The sequence below is a fragment of the Xiphophorus maculatus genome, chromosome 22, assembly GCF_002775205.1.
Source record: "Xiphophorus maculatus strain JP 163 A chromosome 22, X_maculatus-5.0-male, whole genome shotgun sequence".
Classification (NCBI taxonomy): Eukaryota; Metazoa; Chordata; class Actinopteri; order Cyprinodontiformes; family Poeciliidae; genus Xiphophorus; species Xiphophorus maculatus.
The window spans coordinates 24,674,394-24,698,132 of NC_036464.1; the positions used below are offsets into that span (position 1 = coordinate 24,674,394).

The window sequence follows — 23,739 nt, forward strand, 5'->3', positions numbered from 1 at the left end:
ATAATGATAACCCTTTATTTTGAAGAGGTGTGCACATGACCTGACATAAACATGACATCATCCGTCATGATGAAAGAGTCTTTATGAATGTTTATGACTGTTGTCAAGTGTCATTCGGTAAATGATGACACTTTTAATGCAAAGTTCACACATTTAATGGACTTTTAATACAACCTTTAATACAACTATGCACTAAAAGGGAAACGTGCCTTCATGTTCATGACTGTTGTTGTCATGTTTATGACAGTCCATCAAATAAAGTGTAATAATAATAATAATAATAATAATAATAATAATAATAATAATAATAATAGTAAAAATATTAACATGTTTCTATTTCATTTGCTTTTAAAGCCTTGATTTGGCAGCAAGAAAGGGAAGAAAACAAGACATTTCCGGAACATTCTTCTTCCGCCTTTGTAAACACGTTCTTTTATTGGCCCTGCAGAATGTTGACAATCACTAACAATGGGAGGAATTCTGGCCGACCCTCGCGGCCTTGCAGGGATCAGTGATGAAGTTGGATGTGCATCAGAGCAATCACAGCCGACTGTAATGGGTTGACACCGGCCGTAATGAAAAGCAATCGAGGTTAAGGCCTTCCAAGCCACGCGCAGGGCGTCCTTATTCCAGAAATATTCCCTAAATTCATTCTCTTTTTTTGTTTGTTGTGATTCGTATGCACCGCACTGTCACACAAAGGTATTGGATTACTATTTTAAATGGATGAACAAAACTAAATTCAGCCAGCAGATTGAGCAGATGTCAGTGAAACTATGAATAAAGAAGCTGAATACAACTTGTGACATGTCAAAGCTTTCTGATATTCTATTGTCTTAATATTTACTGGATGTGTGACTCTGGACAGAGTATGAGACAGCAGAATAATGAGTGTAACTTGTAACGTCCTTGTTTATGTTTGTCACGGCTCATAAACAAACCTACAGTTTGCTGTGAATGATGATTGACCCCGTTGACTCAAAAAAAAAAAAAAAAAGAAAGAAAAACGATCGCAGCACTCGACTTCGACTTCCCACGCGCCAGTCGTCACCTGTGCATTATGTTTCCATGGTAACGCACAACATTAAAACATCGACATCGACGTTAAGCAGCCCTCGTCCGGAGAAGATGGACTATAACAAAATGAGAATGGCGGCTGCCGAGTATTTCCGGAGGAACGGAGTTCCGGCGACATTACAGAGGCTTCTGAATGAGTACTTCGTCCATCAGCCCCCGGACATTCATGGCTACCTGGTAGGTTATTTTGTTTCTCCCCACTGAAGGGGTAAACAGTCACAACTCACCCGTTACGGTTAAACCATCCGATTATAAAGCCAATTAATCGGAGAAAAACGCACACCACTATATGAGTTATTCTAAATATGTTTAATTACCAAGTATTTCTATTATCGGGGCCTGCCATAGCATTACATGGGGAATGGCTGCCAGTGTAACTGATGTAACTGACACCAAGAAACGAAGTGAATTTTTGACCCCCGACATATTTTTGAAATCGCCCTCACGCCTACAAAAATTGCTGTATCGGTATGAAAACCGAATGCCTGCTCCCGTAAAATGTTTCCGAAATTTCTGTAAACTTTTCTATGCAACTTACTATAAAAAACCAACACATATACCGTAAAGATTTACTCTACGTAAGTGAAAAACACGGCAGGACGGCATGATATATTGACATTTTATTGTAAAAAACAAAACAAAATAAAATAAAAAACTTTATGGTTGTCATGAGGTGTGGTGCGGGTTGGTGAGGCAGACGCTGTAGACCCAGGTATGATGAATATGATGTTTCTTTAATGAAAATAAGTCCAGTAACAAGAAGCAGGCACAAGGACACACTGACAACGAATAGACGAGGACCCGACGAGGAACAAGGGACACAGGTGGAGTTAAATACACGGGAGGGTAATCACAGAGACGAGACACACCTGGGAACAATCAAGGGGAGGACAGGACAACGAAGAGACGCAAGGACACAAAAAACTCTAAATGAACACAGAAAACACAGATCCTGACAGTACCCCCCCCTCAAGGGCGGCTACCAGACGCCCAAAAAAAAAAAAACCACAACAAGGGTGGGCGGAGGGGCGCCAGAGTCCAGAAAAAACAAAAACACAACAAGGGTGGGCGGAGGGGCGCTGGACGGGGGGCCAGAGTCCAGAAAAACAAAAAACTACCCACCATCGTGGGCGGAAACACAAGAAGGGCCAAGAGTCCATAAACAAACAAAAAACTACCCACAGGGTGGGCGGAGGCAAAGGAGGCGGGAACCACGGAGGTGGTCCGGTGGTCGTCCGCGGCGGCGGGAACCACGGAGGTGGTCCGGTGGTCGTCCGCGGCGGCGGGAACCACAGAGGCGGTCCGGCGGCCGTCCGCGGCGCTGGAGGCGGGAATCACGGAGGCGGGAACCACGGAGGCGGTCCGGCGGCCGTCCGCGGCGCTGGAGGCGGGAACCACGGAGGCGGTCCGGCGGCCGTCCGCGGCGCTGGAGGCGGGAACCACGGAGGCGGTCCGGCGGCCGTCCGCGGCGCTGGAGGCGGGAACCACGGAGGCGGTCCGGCGGCCGTCCGCGGCGCTGGAGGCGGGAACCACGGAGGCGGGAACCCCGGAGGCGGGAACCACGGAGGCGGTCCGGCGGCCGTCCGCGGCGCTGGAGGCGGGAACCACGGAGGCGGTCCGGCGGCCGTCCGCGGCGCTGGAGGTGGCGATGAGTCCCGGGGGCCGCCCACAGACGGCGACGACGAGCCCCCCGAGGCAGGGTCTCTGGTGGAGCACAGGGGGTCTCGGTCGGAGCACAAGGGGTCTCGGTCGGAGCACAAGGGGTCTCGGTCTCGGGAGGAACGCTGGGGGTCTCGGTCTCGGGAGGAACGCTGGGGGTCTCGGTCTCGGGAGGAACGCTGGGGGTCTCGGTCTCGGGAGGAACGCTGGGGTCTCGGTCTCGGGAGGAACGCTGGGGGTCTCGGTCTCGGGAGGAACGCTGGGGGTCTCGGTCTCGGGAGGAACGCTGGGGGTCTCGGTCTCTGGAGGAACGCTGGAGGTCAGGGTCTCTGGAGGAACGCTGGAGGTCAGGGTCTCTGGAGGAACGCTGGAGGTCAGGGTCTCTGGAGGAACGCTGGAGGTCAGGGTCTCTGGAGGAACGCTGGAGGTCAGGGTCTCTGGAGGAACGCTGGAGGTCAGGGTCTCTGGAGGAACGCTGGAGGTCAGGGTCTCTGGAGGAACGCTGGAGGTCAGGGTCTCTGGAGGAACGCTGGAGGTCAGGGTCTCTGGAGGAACGCTGGAGGTCAGGGTCTCTGGAGGAACGCTGGAGGTCAGGGTCTCTGGAGGAACGCTGGAGGTCAGGGTCTCTGGAGGAACACAGGGAGTCTCGGTAGGAACACAGGGAGTCTCGGCCTCGGGTGCGCCGGCTGGAACGCCGGCTGACTCGGCCTCGGGTGCGCCGGCTGGAACGCCGGCTGACTCGGCCTCGGGTGCGCCGGCTGGAACGCCGGCTGACTCGGCCTCGGGTGCGCCGGAGCGAAGCCTTGGAACCGGCCGCGTAGGCGAGCCGCAGCGAAGCCTTGGAAACGGCCGCGGAGGCGAGCCGCAGCGAAGCCTTGGAACCGGCCGCGGAGGCGAGCCGCAGCGAAGCCTTGGAACCGGCCGCGGAGGCGAGCCGCAGCGAAGCCTTGGAACCGGCTGCGGAGGTGACAGCTCCGGAAGGCGACGAGGGGCCGGGTCCACCGGCGGCTCACGTCGCTGTCTCCGGGCGGCCTGGGGTGCGCCTGCTGGAACGCCGGCTGATTCGGCCTGGGGTGCGCCGGCTGGAACGCCGGCTGATTCGGCCTGCGGTGCGCCGGCTGGAACGCCGGCTGATTCGGCCTCGGGTGCGCCGGCTGGAACGCCGGCTGAAACGGCCTCGGGTGCGCCGGCTGGAACGCCGGCTGAAACGGCCCCGGGTGCGCCGGCCGCACCGGTTGGGGGTGCTGGTCCCGGAGCTGGAGCTGGATCCGGGCTGGCGGAGAAACTGTGCGGCTTGGGAGGCAGAGGTTCGCCAGCCATGACGGCTAGAGCCGCCATACGCTCCCACTCTGCCTCCCTCTGCAACTCCACCAACCCCTGGTGCGGAAAACGAGGAACCCAGTAGTCCAGTAGGAGCCCCAAGCGGATGGCGAAACCGAGCCGTCTGCAGGCAGCGTACGGTTTGGCCATCGCCTCCTTATATTCCCCGATCGTGTCCGTCAGCTCCTTTAACTCCACCGGGTCCATGGTGAAAAGAAAAACGCGTGCCTCACCGTACTTCCTGGTCGGGTCCTTCTGTCATAAGGTGTGGTGCGGGTTGGTGAGGCAGACGCTGTAGACCCAGGTATGATGAATATGATGTTTCTTTAATGAAAATAAGTCCAGTAACAAGAAGCAGGCACAAGGACACACTGACAACGAATAGACGAGGACCCGACGAGGAACAAGGGACACAGGTGGAGTTAAATACACGGGAGGGTAATCACAGAGACGAGACACACCTGGGAACAATCAAGGGGAGGACAGGACAACGAAGAGACGCAAGGACACAAAAAACTCTAAATGAACACAGAAAACACAGATCCTGACAATGGTTAATTACCAGTAGCTGTTGTTACCAAAATTTTACCATAAAAATTACAGTACAACACACAAGGAAGTGTAATTTCAATATGGAAAGTTATAAAGAAAATAAGTCCAAATTAAACAACAATATAGATTATGAGTAATTCTTTAGTTTTTAAAGAAACAATTTCTTGTTGTCTTAATATTTACTGGATGTGTGACGCTGGACAGAGTATGAGACAGCAGAATAATGAGTGTGACTTATTCACAACCTGCAGTTTGCTGTGAATGATGATTGACCCCGTTGACTCAAAAAAAAAAAAGAAAGAAAAACGATCGCAGCACTCCACGCGCCCGTCGTCACCTGTGCATTATGTTTCCATGGTAACGCACAACATTAAAACCATTGTAACGGTCGAATTTGTGTGTTTGTGCACGTTGGGAGGGAGCCGTTGGACTATATATATATATATATATATATATATATATATATATATATATATATATATATATATATATATATATATATATATATATATATATATATATATATATATATATATATATATATATATATATATATCGACGTTAAGTAGCCCTTGCCCGGAGAAGATGGACTTACACAGAAGGAGAATCGCGGCTGCCGAGTTTTTAGACAGGAAAGGAATTTCGGGGACATTAGAGAGGATTGTGAATGAGCTCTTCTTCCGGCAGCCCGCAGACGTTTATGGCTATATGGTAGGTTATTTTGTTTCTCCCCACTGAAGGGGTAAACAGTCACAACTCACCCGTTACGGTTAAACCATCCGATTATAAAGCCAATTAATCGGAGAAAAACGCACACCACTATATGAGTTATTCTAAATATGTTTAATTACCAAGTATTTCTATTATCGGGGCCTGCCATAGCATTACATGGGGAATGGCTGCCAGTGTAACTGATGTAACTGACACCAAGAAACGAAGTGAATTTTTGACCCCCGACATATTTTTGAAGTCGCCCTCACGCCTACAAAAATTGCTGTATCGGTATGAAAACCGAATGCCTGCTCCCGTAAAATGTTTCCGAAATTTCTGTAAACTTTTCTATGCAACTTACTATAAAAAAACCAACACATATACCGTAAAGATTTACTCTACGTAAGTGAAAAACACGGCAGGACGGCATGATATATTGACGTTTTATTGTTAAAAAAAACCAACAACCCCAAAACAAAATAAAAACTTTACGGTAGATTACCAGTAGCTGTTGTTACCAGAATTTTTACCATAAAAATTACAGTACAACATGTAATATTACACATTACAATATCTGCTGTTCTCTGTTTCAGAAATACTCAGCAGCAAATGACCTTATGACATGTTTCCAAACCCCCCCCCCCAAACATTTCTTTTCTATTGAAAACATGCAAAAATGGTGTGGGATAAGTATTTTTAAGTAGAAGTATGTACTCGCTCTTCAGCTCTGTTCTGTTTTTGTCTGTGAAGCACTTTAACTTACCTCCTGGAAGAATAATGGGGGGGTGGGTGGGTACTAATGAACTTGCTGATTATTGAGTTTTTGTTTGTTTGTTTTATTGCTGAGAACTTTGTCAGAACAGAGAGAGCAACTCCCTTTCCAAGTCATGGAAAAACCTCAGAGCGTCATGTTCTGAGGTTGTCTCTGTCGACGCAGAAACAAAAGGTTTCTGGATTTTTCCTTCTTGTCTTTAGAAATGTCCTAGACTTTCTCCAAAACTGAATACAGTTGTTATGCTAGCATGGAAACAAAAACTACAGTAGGAAGAGAGACTTTAAAACTATGTGGCCATAGTCAGACTAACACTAAAGATTTTTACAACATGAAACTGGAATCTTAAATGCTTTATATAAATATTGTTTTAAGTTTTGTAATTTGGAAAAAAAAACAACCCAAAAAACAGTAGATGCAATTTAAACATTTTTTGCAACACCCTCTCGTCGGATTATCAGAATTAGTAACTTTAAAAAAAAAATAAAAAAATCAAGCCATATTTTGTTGTGTTGTCCCAACGTTGTGAATATTACACAATATCTGAGAGTATTAGAATTGAGAACGATTTGTTTTCTCTGTGTTTTTAATCTTTAGAAATAAGCAACTGTTTTTGAGTATGACATTTTTGTGCATTGTTCTTGGGTGACTTTTGTTAAAACAGATATTTTTCCTTCAGGCTGATTGCCTTTTGAAACTGTCTACACCACCGAAGATCAGTGATCTGAGAGGAAGAGCCGTTTTTTTAGGAAATGGACAGCTTATTGTTGAGGCAGAGGTTTTCTGCATCGACTGTAACAAAGAAAAGGTAAAAGCAATTCAGACGTCATCCACACAGATGAAGAACAAGTTGGTTGTCAAATGATCACAAGGTTAGATTATTTTAATATGTCACAAAATTATAATATCTCACTATTCTTTGTTCCATTGATCCCATTAATCCCAAATTGCAGTCTTAATTTCCCTTTTTTTCCCTACATTCAGTAAATTTATTTAGGCTAAAATCTGGTTATGTTTTAATCACAGCAGGATATTGTTGAGCCCGGCCATAAAGGACAGAAAAGAGTGGTGGAATTGAATTCCAGAATACACTCTATTAACCTCTCTTTCTTTTTTTCCTTTTTATTTTCAAAAATCTTAAACTAAGGAAGAAAGAGTGTCAAAGCAAAATCAAGGTGTAAGATGACTGAGATAAAAAAAAAAAAATATTTTCTCCCTATTTGGTGCGTCATTACTTCATTGGGGAGACACACATTAAAATCCTCTTCCCTACTCGCCAAGTAAAAGACTTCATCTTTGAAAAAAGCTTTGGATCCAAGCTACATCTACCACTCTACCGTTTTGGGCATCTGGCGACTAATATCCCAACTGAAAATGAGTCTGAGGCTGGCTTCAGCTGTCCTGGGAGAAGAGGAATCGCAGCGCCACACATGGTGCCCTGGCCGAGCCGAGCCCTTCTCCAGCTGCTGCACACAGAGAGACCGCTACAAAGGTTTCCATTCCGACAAAATGCCACAACAGCTTATGTTTTGAACAGTATCATAGCCCATACTGTTCAAAAGAATGGTTAAAGTAAAGGGGTTGTGTCACGAAGATCAGATTAGGACATAAATTGTTCTCTGCGTTGTGTTTTTGCATTCTTGATGAATGCCGAGCAGAGCTGGGACTACTGGCGATTCAAAGTTTTGAGCACTAATAACATTTTATTGCTATTTTTCTTTTTTCCACTTTCTTCACTAAGCTATGCATCCATAGGTAATCTCCGGAACAGCTGTGAAATGAATTGTATTTATGTATAACTAGATGTTAAGGGCAGCACGACTGTTCCATTATTATTTGTACTATTTAAAATACCAAAAACTATCAAACAGATACCTAATTCTGTTTACTAAACTAGTTCATTCTCTTCTACAGCGCATGTCATCAGCAGCTGTCCTCAGTACCTTTGCACCAGTGGGAGCTGAAGAGAGTCAGAGGAGCTCTGATTATGTGGAGATTGCTCTTCAGTGGATACATGAACCGTTCAGGAGACTGCTACTGGACCAGAATCCATGTGATCAATCTGAAATTGATCAAATGCTGGGGTAATGACAAATGACAACTAATGTAACAAATGCAGGAGGCATTTTTAGGGGTCTATAACCAGATGCAAAAGAGGGGGGTCGATCGAGGGCTTTAGTGTGGTCCTGATAACAGCGAATGGGAGTTTTAAAAAACTAATTTGGATTCTGTCTATTGCAGTCCACAACATCTCTGCTTTAATGTTGCTAAATCCTACGCAGAGCTTCTGAGATGTTTTAGAAATGTTGTGTTTTGATTGACGCCAACATTTTAATTTGTGTTATTCCTGGCAGCGATTTCTTCACGTCCTACCGTGAGGAGGAGAAAGCAAGGCGTGACAAGCTGAAGGCTGAAGCCAAGGAGCACGAAGCCGTGACTCTCGTGCCAGTAACGCCAGCAAAAGAAAAGAAGAGTAAAGGTAAATGTTACTCGTCGTAACCCTGTCTCAGAAATGCTGGTTCCCTGCTATTCTTCCGGGTTTTAATAATGCCTTGGTTGGACAATTCTCAACCCAATTTTAGGAATTTCTGAAATCTCCTTGGATGTTCTCCTTGGATGTTTTGCCAATGGTTGACCCGTCTTAAAAGTACTTGAACCCCTTTGGGGGAAGCACCCCTCAAGAATGACTAAAAATATTAAAGCTTATATCTAGGACTCCAAGATGCGTATCTAACTCTTGACATGTTTAGTTTCAGGGGGAAAAAAATCTAACTTTTCATCTTTTTCTTTACATGACAGGCAAAAAGACCATTGTTGACGAGAAGCTATTTCCTCCACCAGAGCTGCCAGAGCCAGTTCTGCTGGAAGGCATGGCTGTTGGCTCAGTGTCCCTGGCTGTAGCTAAATGTGGGGCAGAAATAAAGGGAATGCCTCTTTACAAATATATATCAGCTCTGAAGAATCAAAAGGTTTGACTAAAGCAGAAATACAAATATTTTACAGATATTTTTACAGAACATTGAAAGCATTCAAAAGGTTGAACTCATTTTGCCTAAGGAACCGGCACATTTTCATGTTCCTGTACCCTGGATAACTTTGCTTAGCTGTGGGAAGAAATCCCCTGGAAAACTCTGCTTACTGGAAGAAATTATTCTCATCTCCAAAGTGGGGCATCCAGTCAAACAGGTATTGATCTTCTCTACCAATATTTAGCCTTTTTTGTCCATTACCGACAGCAATGAGTTGACAGTTGTCATGGACTGGTTTGCTGTTTCTAAGGTCATTTTTTCGTGATTGCCCCATTGCTTCATTTTATTTGTCAGAATTTTTGCATAGGGACTGCTGTGGATGTTCTATATTTTACTACGTTTGTCACATTTCCCCGACACCATTTTTCAAAAGTCACAAAGCTGTAAATGTCCTCAACAGAGTGTCACCTTGGCCTTTGAGTTGCAGAAGGAGATGATAAAACTGATGAGCACGTCAGGAAAAGGCGGGGTGAGAGACACTGCTGCATAAATTGTATGTTTTTTACTTGAAGTTTCTGTAAAAGGTTCGTACATGAAAGAGCACTTCATGGGGGATTTTCAGATTAATATAATGCAGGATGACAGAGAAAGCACAAAGGCCTGAAAAGATGTTCAACGCTTCCTGCACATCACCTAGCTGAGTGATGTTGTCTTAGTTTCGCCAAACCTTAGAATTGTTTGATTTAATTTATTATGTATGCACACTGCACTTGCCATTCACATGATAGCTTAAGCTAAGCTGTTTTTGCACAAAACCAATTTTTAAATAGGCATGTTAGTGTCATCCACTGCTGGATATGTCAAAACGTTTTACATCAAAGCTGTCTGATTATGTGAATGCTCCAAGATCACCCTGTCCTCGGTGTCGGACCACGGCGTGCTCAGAGCGAGTTGCGATCGGCTGGAACAGCCCCTAGATCTCATCACTGACGCCTGCAGGAACCTTAAAGTGCCTCTGGGAGTCGATGTCTTTTTGGCTCTGAACTGTGCTGCCCCGAAACTTATGGACTATGTAAGTCAGCCAAAGATTTTCCAACTGCAATAGTAATACTACCATTGTGTTGGGGGTACTTATTTTTTTTTCAGTTATTTGTTATGTGGACACAGGTCAATTAAATAAATGACCTGTTTATTGTATCTGCTTTGCTTCAGTCTAAGGGGAAGTATGAAGTAGCGACAGGAGGCCTGAAGTCTCCGGATGAATTGATTGAGGTGTATCTCAACCTCACCAGCAAATACCCGGCAGTGGTGGCCATAATCGATCCCTTCAGGAGAGAAGTGAGCTCAAAGCATCTGAAGTTATTTCCTAATTTGTTTGCTATTGTTTTTATACTTCTGCCCAATATCCCAAACTTTTGGTAGAGGGTATATGAAACAGAAAATGCACGCACAACATCAATAACTCACAATAACATTCAGAAGGTCTTTTGTTTGACACAAATCTGTCTTTCATTCATAGTGATCGTTTTTGCTGGCGTGCGTTTTTTTTTTTTGCTGTGCAGATCTGGCTTTTATGATTATTAATTACCGTTTAGTTCTGAACAGTTCTTCAAACATGCGACCTGATTCTTGCCTAAGACTGCTTCAATATGTCTTCTGTTAGGAGGCAGAGCAATGGGAGAAACTCAGCAGTAGGATTGGGATTTCATGTTCACTGCTGTCTGACATCACACACAAACCACAGGATCCAGTCCTGCCAGGCGTCAATGGTTATGTCTTCAGACATGCCAATGAGACAACGGTCAGCGACATAATCCATGCTACAGTCTCCTACCAAGGTACTAGGTGGGAGGTGTTGTGTGTGTGTGTGTGTATACCAGGTTTTTATATCCTAATGGGAACCTATTTCTGTCTACAATGTGGGGTTGTGGGAACCATTGCTCTTTTGGGGACGTTTTCTTGATCCCCACGAGGGGAAATGCTGTTGCAGGGTTAGAGGTAAGGTCTGTGATGGTTGGGTATAGGGTTAGGGTTAAGCTGTAGAAAATGAATGGAAGTCAATGCAAAGACCCTATGAAGATAGAATAACATGTTGTGGGTGTGTGTGCAGACAAATTATGACCGAAAACATGCTGTTTATCTGTCAACTGTTCTGTTAGCTTTACATTTGTTCCCATCTGTGTTCTTTGTTCACTAGAACACAGTTCAATAGTTTTATATCTAAAACATCTGGTCTTAAAAATGTCATTTAATTTTCTATTAGAAATTAAATGAGTTTGCAAAGCTCTTCATTAAGAACGCATGTGTGCCTGCTGCCACTTTCAAAGCATGTAAAGCATTTTTATAAAAAAAAACATCAGTAGTGTCTGATTTCATAACAATCAAACATAAACTACAGTTAGAAGTATAAAGTTTTCTGCCGCTGCAATTATGCATGTTCGGTATGAGCATTGCATGATAGCTAGGATCAAACTGAAATGTATTTGACTTAGTGTGGCTGATCAATGATAAAAATATGGTCTTTTGATTTATGGATTATGGGTGCTCACTTAGAAGATTCAGAGGCTTAAAAATGAAATCGTAGCCTCCCACATCACTATGATTTTTGCAATTGGAAAATGTTTTGTTTCAGGTCGCTTTGCTTTTTTTGAATTGCGGGTTAATATCGCAAACTAATTTGCGATAAATCCCGCAAATTTTCATTTGCTTGATTTATTGTTTTTATCTTTTATCTCTCTCTGTTTACCAAAAACTGAATGATACAAGTCTTCAGTCTGGTGTTTTGGTCTCAACTATCCCTTTTTTTGAAAGATAATTTTGTTTGCACAGACTTCATAGTTCATCTTTTTTGTTGTCGTTTCTGTTGTTTTCTTTATTTATTTTGGATAAGCCAAATGTCTCCCAGCTCCAGTGTGGAAATGTTCATTAGAGTTTAAAGTTTATTGGTCCTTCAGAATGTGTCATTCTTGCTATTGTATTACTTGAAAATGGTCTCAAATCAACATCATAGTTTATTGCAATACGTTTCTGGGACAATTCATCGTCCAGCAAAAAGAGTTATTGTGAGGATATTATCCAGATAGAATATATATAATTTTTTTTCTGTCTGCTTTTGTCATCTTTACAGGTTTTCAATGGATTGTAAAAAATAATTCTTTCCTTTTTGTGTGAATTTTTAAATTCTAATCTGCAGGTGCAGTGGTGATGGATACGATGTTCAGTGAATCGTGCAGTAGTGGATCCTTTGCAGACTTAGTAAGTTCTGTTCTGTTCTCTGTCATTCAGTGTTCAGTGTCACATGTTCCTTTATGTTATGTCATTGTAACCTTTCTGCTGAACAGCAGCTTGATTTAATGTGCTCAGGTTCATAAAGTCTCCTTTCACCGTTTGTTTAATAACTCAAGTAAATAAAACTCAGAATATCACTCATTAGGCAATTCATTTTTGCAATTGTGTGGAGCTCAGGAATTAATTCTGATGTTTGCACATATTGGTGAATATGTCTTACAGCTTATAACAGAAAAAAAAAAGATGGGCTTCTTGGAAAGGTCAAATTTGACAACAAAATAATACAAAGAGATTTTTAAGACAATGTTACAAATGTTTTGGCCACTTTATGGCCTGCAGCCGTTCAGGCAGACGGTCAGCCCAAGGTGGTCACAATGTTACAAAATAAATGATTCATTTATCAACTGTGATGACTCATTGGTTAATTATTTTAAAGGACATTGGGCTGATCCAATAAAATGTCTTCTTAAGGGGGCCAAGACATAAGCAAACTAAGCGGCTGTTTGGGGCCCCCTTGGCCACTAGGGGCCCCTTAAGTGGAACTGATTTTTTTTTTGTCAGTAATGATTTCTATGTGGTTACATTAACAAGAACACACTGGTCTCCTGTTCAGGGTGTACCCCACCTCTTGCCCGCTGACCGCTGGAGATAGGCACCAGCACCCCTGGCGACCCCACTAGGGTCAAGAGTGTTAGAAAACGGATGGATGGATGGAAAACCTGTGCACCTCATTGAAACTTTCTCTTCTCCCTCAGGCTGTGGGACTGGGGCTGGACTATGTCAAACTGGGAGGTCTGAGTGGCGTTGAGACGATGGCTAAATACAATCGCCTAACAGCCATAGAAGAAGAACTGGCCCAACAAGGACTGCTGGGTAGGTGTTTTTCTCTTCTTCTCTGACTTCTTTAGCTGGACAGAGAGGGAGGCGCTCACAAAGCAAGGAAACGTGAGGTCTGAGCCTCAGAACACATTTCTGTCTCTGTGCTGGATGTGAAAGGACGCTGTGTGTGAGGAATCATGCAAACATGTATTGATGTGGGGGAGAGTGGAAGAATGAGAACCCCCTCTACCTTGAATCTGTTAATTGGCCACTTAATTACACACGAGGACAAATACGTTCCCATTCATCATTTCTGGAAAAGCAGGCGGGGACACCAGAGGTTTAATGAGCATTGAGTATGAGAGTGTAATCAGAGGCCATAAGACAGCTGTAGTCAGGACTGTCTTTTCAGTGTTTACCGTTTATCCTGACACTTTTTGCTGACTTCAGAGTTGACTGAGAAACAGAAAAAGAACATATGTGTATGTTTACTAAAAATTTGCAATTCTTTTTAGCTATTTCTGTTATTTTGGTCTTTGTCCCCAGTCTGCAAGGAACCGGAACCGCCGCTCTTCAGCAAAGAGCCAAAGGAAGAGCTGGCTTCAGCAGAGGAAACCAAATGACTCAGCCAACAGTCCGGCCTGCTTGTTTAAACAAGCCTTGAAAATCTGCCACACTAATCAGTTCCAGTTTTCCTGTTCTTCCTTGTTAGCACTAATTAACCACACTATTAATCTGAATGTTCTTTTAGGCTTTTTGTTTTTTTAGCCTACATATGAAACCCAGTTCAAACCACTTCTGATAAAGCAAGAGTATAAAACATCTGCTTTATTCATGTGTTCAATAAAAGACCACACAAAATGTTCAAGCATATCAACAGCCAATAAACTGTAAGCGAACAGTGCAGTGAAGATAGAAAATAACAGTTCGGTTCTCTTTGGAAACATCATTTATGAATTTATTTTGCAGCACATCAAACATGTTATGAGTGATGTAGATGAAAACATTTATTTGAAAATAAAGTTTTAAAAGCTTCCAGTGATTTTTGGCATTCTTTGATTTTTTTTCTTTCTTTTTTTTTTCTGAGTTTCATCCAGCTGAACTCGAGTTTCTGCTGCATAGTTTCAGCTGAAAGACCTTAAGCAAAAAAAAAAAAGAAGTCTTTCAGCTTACTTCCCACCTTTGTGATGTCCCACTGTCTCCTGAAGCACCAGACGAACCTCCGTCGCTCATGTTCTGGTTGAGTTTTAGTGGTTTCCGGGTTGAGTGTGCTCTCACTGATTTCCCTCCACCACGGTTCTGCGGATCCCCTGTTTTGCTTCCAAGTAAGCAATATGCTTTCAACCTTTGTGAATCTCGGTCTTGTCGGGATGCATTTATTCTTCTGCTTGTATTATCAGGTTCTAAAATAGTTCCATCTGTGTCGGGTCAGCAGCACCACCTTGCTCCACCAGAAGGCTTTGCGCCTCGTTTCCCACGAAAGAGACCAACTTCCCTGAGACGATCGGTTTTGCCGTCCAGTTTGGAACTATATCTTACAAACTCCAAACATGGCGGACTGAACTCTGCTAAAGCCACACTGTTATGTTTCTGCTTGGCAAGCACACTCTAATCTTTTAAAAAAAAATAGAATTGAATGATTAATTGAATTTCATCACCGCCTTGTTTAACTTGAAGAATAAATCAAATTTGATGAGAAGTATTTCTTCTAATATTAGACTGCATTAGAAGAAATGAGTTAATCTAGATTAAATTGGATGTTGCACAATTGGAAAGAAAGTTGCCCAGTTTGTCTTTGGATTAGTTTTGTGAATATAAATATATTAAAATAGACTGAAAAGTATCCAAATTGAGGAGAAGCAGCTGAAAAAAAAAACAACTATATAAAGTCCAACTTTTTGTTATGCAAGATCCACAAACAGACTATAATTGAAATTGCATTAGGAAACAAATGTTTCAATAATAGTAGGATAACTGTTTCATTGGGCACTTTGAGTAAAACAAATATATATTTTTTTTGCTTCTTTCTCAGTAAATGTTAGGTTGGCTTTTAAATAAAATGAAATTACACGTCTTTGGCTGCACTCAGTTTAACTTCTTGAGTGTTTTTATACAGTTTTGCTGTAAAGGTCAGAGAACAAACCTTTAATCAACAAGATATGCAGCGACCAGCAAAGGCTGGACACACAGCCATGTGTGTGAGTGAGGGGCCCACAGCGGGCAGGCACTGGGTGTTGTGGAAAAGTTAATAAAATTACTGACTAAACAGGTCAAGTTAAGTATTCCCACAACACACACACACACACATCTGGTTTGTCCCTAATTGCTGTTGCCTTATAGCAATTAGGGAAGAAAGCAAACGGAAAACAACAAAACAATTTATTCCATTGCTGTGTTGATTAACGACGATCAGAGGTGTGGCAGTGGCAACCAGGAGGGGTGGGGGGGGGGAACACGGCACGGCTCGTGTAATTGTATGTTTTGCCTAGATCAAAACGTGTGTATGTCTGATAATTAAAGTCACCAAGCCTGGCGGGCTTTAGTAGATTGCAGAGGGAAAGAACGAAGCAAGTTGTCAGCTCAGAAAAGGAAGAGGGAAACAGCAGAGAGTCACTCCTCAAAGCTGTTATTAAATATGGCCTTACTGTAGAGCCTAAAGGACGGCCTTAGCCGCAAAAACATCTTTAGTCGTGGAGGATTTAATGAGGCAGCAACATAAACCAACACAAACAACCCTAGTTTCATTTCATGTCATAGTAAGGTTGACTGTTTAACGCCGTCCTTCAATATGGTATCCAGGATAATCTAAACGTTATTCTGCAATAACACACTCTGTATGTTGTTTGTTCACACACCTTTACCCTGTTTTTACAGGCACGCTGCTAATGTTCTGCTTTTGCCCTCACAGACAAAAGGTGTGTGTGTGTAACATTGTTTCTGTAGCTTGGAAGAAAAAGGAAACCAATAATTGTGCACTTCAAAACGTGCTGCCGCTGAATCTGGTCAGAGAGACTTCAGTTACGTTCGTCCACAAACTGTGTTAGGTGGATCGGTTGGGGAGGAAATTGTATCTCAGTGCTAAACGAAGCTTAAAGCCTTAATTAACAGCCCAACACAATGGGTGACGGACATCTGTCATAGTTCACAGCTCTCGTGTTTCACTTCCTCACCAGAGCAGGAATCTGGGAAGTCTGGGCAGGTGTCAGGGAAAACAAAACTGAACCAGGAAAGCCTAACAGCGTGGTTTAATCAGCAGTCTGGCCATTGTTGCATTCAAAGGATGCAGGCTGATCCTCTGGTCTAAACCCGACTAAAAGCCGTCACTAGCTGGAGCTTTAAGGGGAAATCCAGCCAAAGACACTGTAACAAAACAGTCAGCAGATATTTTAGTCTGATCTCCGTAATTATGAAAATTCTCAGTGGTTGAAAAGGTAGTAATAATTACACACACAAACATATGTGTATATATATATATATATATATATATCTCGACAGACAGACAGACAGACAGACAGACAGACAGACAGACAGACAGACAGACAGACAGACAGACAGACAGACAGACAGACAGACAGACAGACAGACAGACAGACAGACAGACAGACAGACAGACAGACAGACAGACAGATAGATAGATAGATAGATAGATAGATAGATAGATAGATAGATAGATAGATAGATAGATAGATAGATAGATAGATAGATAGATATCCTGTCTTCTGAAGAGGTTCCTGCAGTGAATATCTTCAGTGTGTCGTATTTTGCCGTCATCTAGCAGGATCAGGGCCGGTGAAAAAGCTCAGCAACCTGATAAAAAAAAAAATGGCTGCTTCTGTTTTGGGGATGACTCTGGAACCTCTGGAGATTGTTGCACAACGAAGGTTTTTGCATAAAATGAAAAACCAAAGATAAAAGGTGTCCTCTTCATGAGACTGTAATCCACCAACAATGTCTTCAGTCAGAAGCTGCTCCTGAACCGCTGTAACACAGACAACAACAGGAGTCGATAGTATCTACAAACTGTCAGAAAATGGCAATGAATATGAAGAGGCCCTTGAGGCCCTGTTGCTCTGTAACAGTCTCATGACTGGATATGGTGATGTTAGCATTAGCAACAGAATTAGTGCTGCTAATCCACCTCATTTGCTTTTGTAGCTTCTCTTTAAATCTGTGTGGCCATCTGGTTAGGAAGCCATGCAGAGAGATGTTGCCCACCATGGTTAATGCAAGAGATTGGTTGTTTCTGACCAGGAGCGATGCGTTTCTGCACGGCAGTGGGACCATAGCGAGGAGCCAGAGGAAGTGGATTTGTTCACTACTGAACTGTGCTGTGAGGACATAGTGAATGTTTGAACAAATATATAAAAATCACATTTTTGTTAAATGTACCTATCACAGCTTTAACTGTACCATTTGCCTGTAATTCTTGCTGTGCAAATATATCGATTAGTTTCTGTGAGCGTTCTGTGTGTTGGCTGCAGGCGAGTACTTTTATTTTTGCTGCAAGCTCAGAAACGCTGCATTGTTCTACTAGTGGACTTTAGGAAAAGAGTACAGAAACCCCCGAAAACAAGTAGAAAAATCAGAAGTTGATCATGTTAACATGAATGTGATTTTGCACATCAACATCACAGTATGAATAAATCACAAAGACCTAATCATAATTTAAATTTTCCATTTATGAAAAGCTTTTTAAAAGCCAACTTGCTGTGACACAGAGACAATGTTTGTAAAATCTAAAATATATACCGTATGTTGCAGAAACATACGGTATATATTCTGCAACATTTTCTGCAACATACTGTATATAATTTATATTTTGGTTTTATTCAAAGAAATTCAGCAAAGAAAATCTCAGCTGCAGCACAGTAAAAAATTGCAAGGGAATTGTATGCTACTGACTTTAATAAAACAAGATATTATTTTTATGTCAATAATATCAGTCAAAGTTGCTGCTTAACAAGCCTTTCCAACTGGCCTTTCTGTTGGAGATAGCTGTAAACTTGTGTTGGTTTGGCTACTGATTCAGGGTGATGCATGGTTTTTGGCACACTTAAACATTTAAAAGTCACCAAGTATAAAACACGGCTGAGTGTTTGCCGTCCCAAAAACACAATTGTAAAAGCGGGAATGACATCCTCTATGACCCGTAGCATCCCACTGAAAGGCTGCCAGGCCCAACCCCAGCTAAACCGAAACAATTTACATTGAAATAAGCTCAAGGCTACAAACTCACAACCTTATTCAACACGTAGCAAACAAAAGTGGACTGATCGAAAAAAAGAGTTTAATAAGCCTCGAAAAAGTGATGTTGCATTTATAACTTTCATTTGACCGGACTAAGACTCTCAGAACAAATCAATAGACGATAAGTTTGTTGAGTCAAAGGCTGCAGCCTGAAGTGACCCAATTCCGATTTTTATTTTACGTAATGCGACCTGTATCTGATCTTTTCATCACAGCCTGAGCAACACAGGTCGGATTCTTTTCGAATGCGATCCAGATATCCGATACGTATCTGATTCAAACGTGACCAAAAGTCCAGGTCGCGTTCATCCGACCTGAACGTCACTGACACTCGACAAACGTCACTATTCTGCGTCCTGATACGCGCAAGCGGGAAGAAAAACAACAACCATGACAGACTATCATGTCATGGTTGACATGATAGTGAATCATAACATGTTAAGTTATGGTAACATTAAGTTGTTAATATTCTGGCTCCGGTCGGACAACAACTTCAAATGTGTAAGCTATGCTCCACCGTTAGCATCCATGTTTACTTCTTCTTCTTCTTTACGGCGGTTGGCAAAATACTGAGCATGCGCTCTATGTGTGACGTCACTGCGCCCTCTACTGCGCATGCAGGACACTTTCAGGTCGTTGACCGCTCACACTGGACAACACGTACAAGTCGCGTATATTTGGAAGCGTGGAAAAAAAAGTGTGACAAAAAAATCGGGATTGGGTCACTTAAGGCTGCAGTGTGAACGTAACCAAAGGGACTAGATGACTACATGACTGTTATCCACTGAGGCTGCGTGAAAGCTTTCTTCACCTAAACCTAAACATTACACTTCGGGATGAATCCAGTAACTTATAACGGTAGAAACATTTCATAATGTACATGATGAGGAGAATGACTTGTGGCGTTGTGTTAGGACTTCAGGATGTCCCGCCTTCTCAGGAGAATCCTCTGCAGCTCTTCGTCCTGGCCTGGTGATGGTGACACAGTTTTGGGCTGAGGGCGAGTTGTGTTGAAATTCTCCTGGACAGGTCAAGAAATCATGTGGGACACATAAGGGAAATAACTACGAATATTATATACAAATAAATGTGATTCTTGAATTTGTTTTACTGTGACTTCTCGACCAAAAGAACATTTAATACGATATTTCGTTATGTCTGTATATCCAACCAGCTAATTACCTCAATCAAATAAATGATTTGTACTTTCTACTTAGACTGCTTTTGACTGCCTTTCTAGATACAGATGCTAAAGTAAAGATTTCCATAACACAGAAGGGGAAAAAAAGGGAAAGTTTAACTAGTAAAACACGGCTTCAAAGTCCCATTACCATGATTCCTTTAAGTTCTTGAATGGCAGAATTAGAGGGCAGCCTCTCCATCTGATAAAAGGAAAATAGAAGTAGAAAATGGGTTTGGTAAATAAACAGCGGCCTGACACATTATGCTTATTTTACCTCATTCAGCACTTAAAGAATAAATTGCTTCTCTCACCACAAAGATACAACATTGTACTCAAGCATGAAGATGTATGCTTTCTACAAGAAGCAAATGTGTTAACACATAAGCATTTTGAGTCATGACAATTTTTCCATCCTCATTATTTATAATGACCTTGCAGAGCAGCCCCTAATGCTATCTAATTTGACAGAGTTGTTAAGGAGGAACAAGGAGACTGAAAGAAGTCCTGACCGTACGTCATGTTTTAACAAAACAAGAAGCTCTTAGATAATCCCGAACACTGATGGATTTGAGAGCACTGAACAATATACTGTATGCTCAACACACATGGAGTCACACACACACACACACACACACGCACACACGCGCAAAAAAACAAAAAAAAAAACAGGCTTTGGAACACTTAGTATCTGCAGCTGGTATACTTCAGTGATTTTAGCAGCAAAGACACATTTTCTGTTCCAATCACAATGCTCCATTTTCCTTGTCCGCGTTTAGTGTTTAATGTATTCTGCATTTGGTGCTGTTGTTCTTCAAACTCCCGACCAATATGATGTCAGTTTTAGCGTGAAAGAAAAAATATATATATATTTTGAGCGTAAAGACAGAATAGCAGACACGTCTTGTTGCTCCGACATAAATTTATGCTTCGTCATCTGAATGAAAGTCTTGTTTGAAAGTCCCATTTTGAACGGCGTTGTAGTAAGTGTCATGCATCTGATTTTTAAATGTTTTTCAGTTGTAAAACTCTGCCCATGTCTCCATCAGATATCATACATTTCAGAGGTGGATCTCAAGCTACAGTGAGTCTGCGTTATGAATGCAGGTTGCGTGGAATGCACAGCACAGAATTGGTCCAATCTACCAAGGTACAAGCTGACTGAAAGATAAAACACTGAAAATCCCATTGACATAAATTTCCAGCGTACCAATTATTTCAGAGCCCAGAAGACTGCCCATGAATTTCACCATGATCCTGTAGAAACCACCTTTCTATTTTCTCTATGTCCTCAGCCTAACTAAATCCCACAAAGAAATCCATTCTGACCATGTTAATTCACTCGGTTTGAGGACACGCCACCAGTTGGGTTTAACACAAACTAAAGGATAAACGAATCAGAGGGAAAATAAAAATAAAAATCTGGCCCATTTTTATTCACAAAGGCCTGCTGATGAAAACGTAACACCTCAAGTGTTTTAATCATCAACTTGATCACAAAAGGACAGTGAGTGCAATGAGAGTGGTTTCGTGTTATTTTTGGTTTTTCCATGCAACCATCCAAAATAATGTTTACAACTCTATTAGTCACAATTTTGAAAACACGGGCACGGTTTTTCTTTCATAACACTTCACGCAACTATCACCTCAGGTCAGGCCTCTTGAAATCCAGACCTCGAGGCTGCGGTGTCCTGCAACTTTTAGGTGGTTCGACACACCTCAAAGGACCGGACCACCTCCTCGGTATGCAGTCAAGTCCTACTGGTGGCCTGATTATTTGACTCAGATGTGCTGAAGCAGAGACACTTCTAAAACCTGCAGTGTACTGGCCCTCCTCTCATCTACTAATAGATTATTTTCAGTATAGAACTCTTCAGTCAAGTATACCCTGGAGCATATCTTATAACACTCGTAGCATTTCTACAGAGAAAGTGTAAAAATAAATTCACCAGCGCTACATGGCATAGACCTTCTTCTCCCCGTGTCACAGTTTTTTTCCAGGAGGCATCCTGACCAGATACCCAAGCCAACTCAATTGCTCCTCTGGATGTGAAGGAGCAGCGGCTCTACACTGAGTCTCTCCTGGACAACTGAGCTTCTCACTGTATCTCTAAGGGATAGAGCAAATTGAGGGAAAAAGCAAACTGAGAGCTTTGCTTTTTGACTCAACTCTCTCTTCACCACGACAGACCGGCACAGTGCCCACCTCACTGCAGACACTGCGCCATTCTCTCTGTCGATCTCCAGCTCCATTTTTCCCTCATTCGTGAACAAGATCCCGAGATACTTAAACTCCTCCCTGACCCGGAGAAGACACTCTGCCCTTTTCCGGCTCATCGGTGTCTATGAATTCTTGCTGAAGACAGTTTACCTGGTCCGTTTTAACAAACAAGCACATTATGTGCCAATCTGGGACGGGATAATGCTGTTTGGTCCAATGTCATCTCTGACCTTAACTGAATGCACATTTAGGTGCACCCTACACTAAATGGTTGATACCTAATCTAAATTTGATGGAAAGCTTCTACTTTTGACTCTTGTTACTGGCTTGGGAAATAATTGCTATATATTTTCACTTCCTCATCCCTGTATCAGTTTCTGCATTTAGGTGCTTCATCATGGAATCACAACAGTTGCAACTGAAAACAGATCCAAATCGATTTTAAAATGTAAATATAAAGACAATGGATCATAGGCTGTTGTTACCTTTGGTTCACTTCTGTTTGGTGACTGTTTCACTGGTCGAAGTTGAACTCCTTTTTTAATTCTCTGCATCATTTCCTCCACAGCCTGATGCCGGACATCTCCTGTGCAGTGAGAGATGAACACAGGAGTCACATTTCACTACCAGCAGCTAACATTGCAAATGTGTAGCTTTTACTGAATATATGGACACGAAAATTATTATAGAGTTATCAGGATTTAAAGAAAAAAAAACTGCATTGCATTGTTTGAAGTTCACATACATTTTCTTCAGCGTTTGTTAGAATCACCCAAGTCAGTTGGATGACTTGGGTGAAATGCTTTTAGTATATTTTCAAAAGCTTTTCATAAAAGTCTGTTAAGATTTCAGCCCACTGCTCCAGATACAACTGGTGGAACTGAATGAGTTTGTTTGTTTTTTTTGGCCAACTTGCTCTCGCACATCTTTGCAGCTCGGCCCGGACATCTGAAACGCAGCCGCAGAACTGCACTTTACTAATCCTTCGTCACTAAACAGCAAATGGGATCCTGTGAAATTCTGAGTGCCTCTCACCAGGACCTGAGCCGGACTGAACTTAAAACTGATGCTCACTGATGGGAGCATCTGGCGGCAACATGAAGAACTGATTACAGAGTCGGTGGAGGAATTGAGGTGGCCTTGATGTAACCCTGGTCAAGGTCACACCAAGGCCACATCTGCTCTGATGTGACCTTGATCTGATCCTGATGTGGCTTTGTAAAACATGTGTAGAAGTCTTGTTGGGGGCTGTTTGTTTAATATTGACCATGCCCCTATCTGTACAGTCTACAAAATATATTAAAATAAACATTATGATGAGGCTCGTTTGTCAAGTTAAAAGTATCTCTTATGAAAAAAAACAACAACCTTTAAGCAGGTGTTAAACATACTTTTAATTGAGATCATTTAATTGTTCTTAATCCAACTTGGCTGGATTAAGAAAAATATTTTTTTACAATGTTGTCTTCTCATTAGCTGTAAGATGAAAATCATTACAATCAAAAAAAGAATTGAAAACATCAGCCTCCGTGTGATTAATCTATATACTGTGTGTCACTTAGGAAATGAAGATGCTGTACTGAAATAATTGAGCTTGTCATAAATGTTGAAATTTATTGAACATGACTGAAGGACCACAGATTAAACGTTTTTTTTTTCTTTTCTAAAAGAAATTAGCAGTGTTAGAACTTTTCATTATGTTTTCAACGAGGTCTAGGACGAAAGGTTGGTGAACAATCTAATCCTGCATCTTTTTGGCCATGTGTAACATAACTATTTCGACGTTGAGCTCGGCTGTAATCATGGGGGAATTTCATAACTGTTGCCACGACAACTGATTTAGCAGTAATCACAGTTCAGAGTCTGTTAAATGGGAATGTCTGAGGTTAGCAAACTTAGACAAGAATGGCTCTCCATATAAAAA

General features: G+C 42.3%; 2 protein-coding genes across 2 annotated transcripts in view; one reads left to right on the forward strand and one right to left on the reverse strand.

Annotated features, from left to right (window-relative positions):
• Positions 1-1,082: 1,082 nt before the first annotated feature.
• Positions 1,083-15,032, forward strand: eno4 (enolase family member 4). Its single transcript, XM_023327122.1, has 13 exons — positions 1,083-1,254; positions 6,771-6,899; positions 8,006-8,175; positions 8,446-8,570; positions 8,891-9,060; positions 9,149-9,277; positions 9,521-9,589; positions 9,968-10,132; positions 10,273-10,398; positions 10,724-10,898; positions 12,254-12,315; positions 13,104-13,221; positions 13,714-15,032. The coding sequence occupies exons 1-13, from the start codon at positions 1,129-1,131 to the stop codon at positions 13,788-13,790; spliced, it is 1,641 nt and encodes a 546-aa protein (XP_023182890.1). The 5' UTR covers positions 1,083-1,128; the 3' UTR covers positions 13,791-15,032.
• A 3,022-nt stretch (positions 15,033-18,054) lies between these two features.
• shtn1 (shootin 1) overlaps positions 18,055-23,739 on the reverse strand; it is a 32,276-nt gene continuing 26,591 nt past the window's right edge. Inside the window, exons 13-15 of the mRNA XM_023327992.1 lie at positions 22,301-22,401; positions 19,746-19,796; positions 18,055-19,435 (exon numbers count right to left, since the gene is read on the reverse strand). Coding sequence (XP_023183760.1) covers positions 19,325-19,435; positions 19,746-19,796; positions 22,301-22,401 — 263 coding nt within the window. The 3' untranslated portion in view covers positions 18,055-19,324. The remainder of the gene's footprint in view (positions 19,436-19,745; positions 19,797-22,300; positions 22,402-23,739) is intronic.

Excerpts from the sequence above, each read along its gene's own strand:
- eno4 (XM_023327122.1), top strand. The coding sequence starts at position 1,129 with ATGGACTATAACAAAATGAGAATGGCGGCTGCCGAGTATTTCCGGAGG. Across the intron at positions 8,571-8,890 it reads AAAAGAAAAGAAGAGTAAAG|GCAAAAAGACCATTGTTGAC; the intron begins GTAAATGTTACT and ends TTTACATGACAG. Across the intron at positions 9,278-9,520 it reads TGGGGCATCCAGTCAAACAG|AGTGTCACCTTGGCCTTTGA; the intron begins GTATTGATCTTC and ends TGTCCTCAACAG.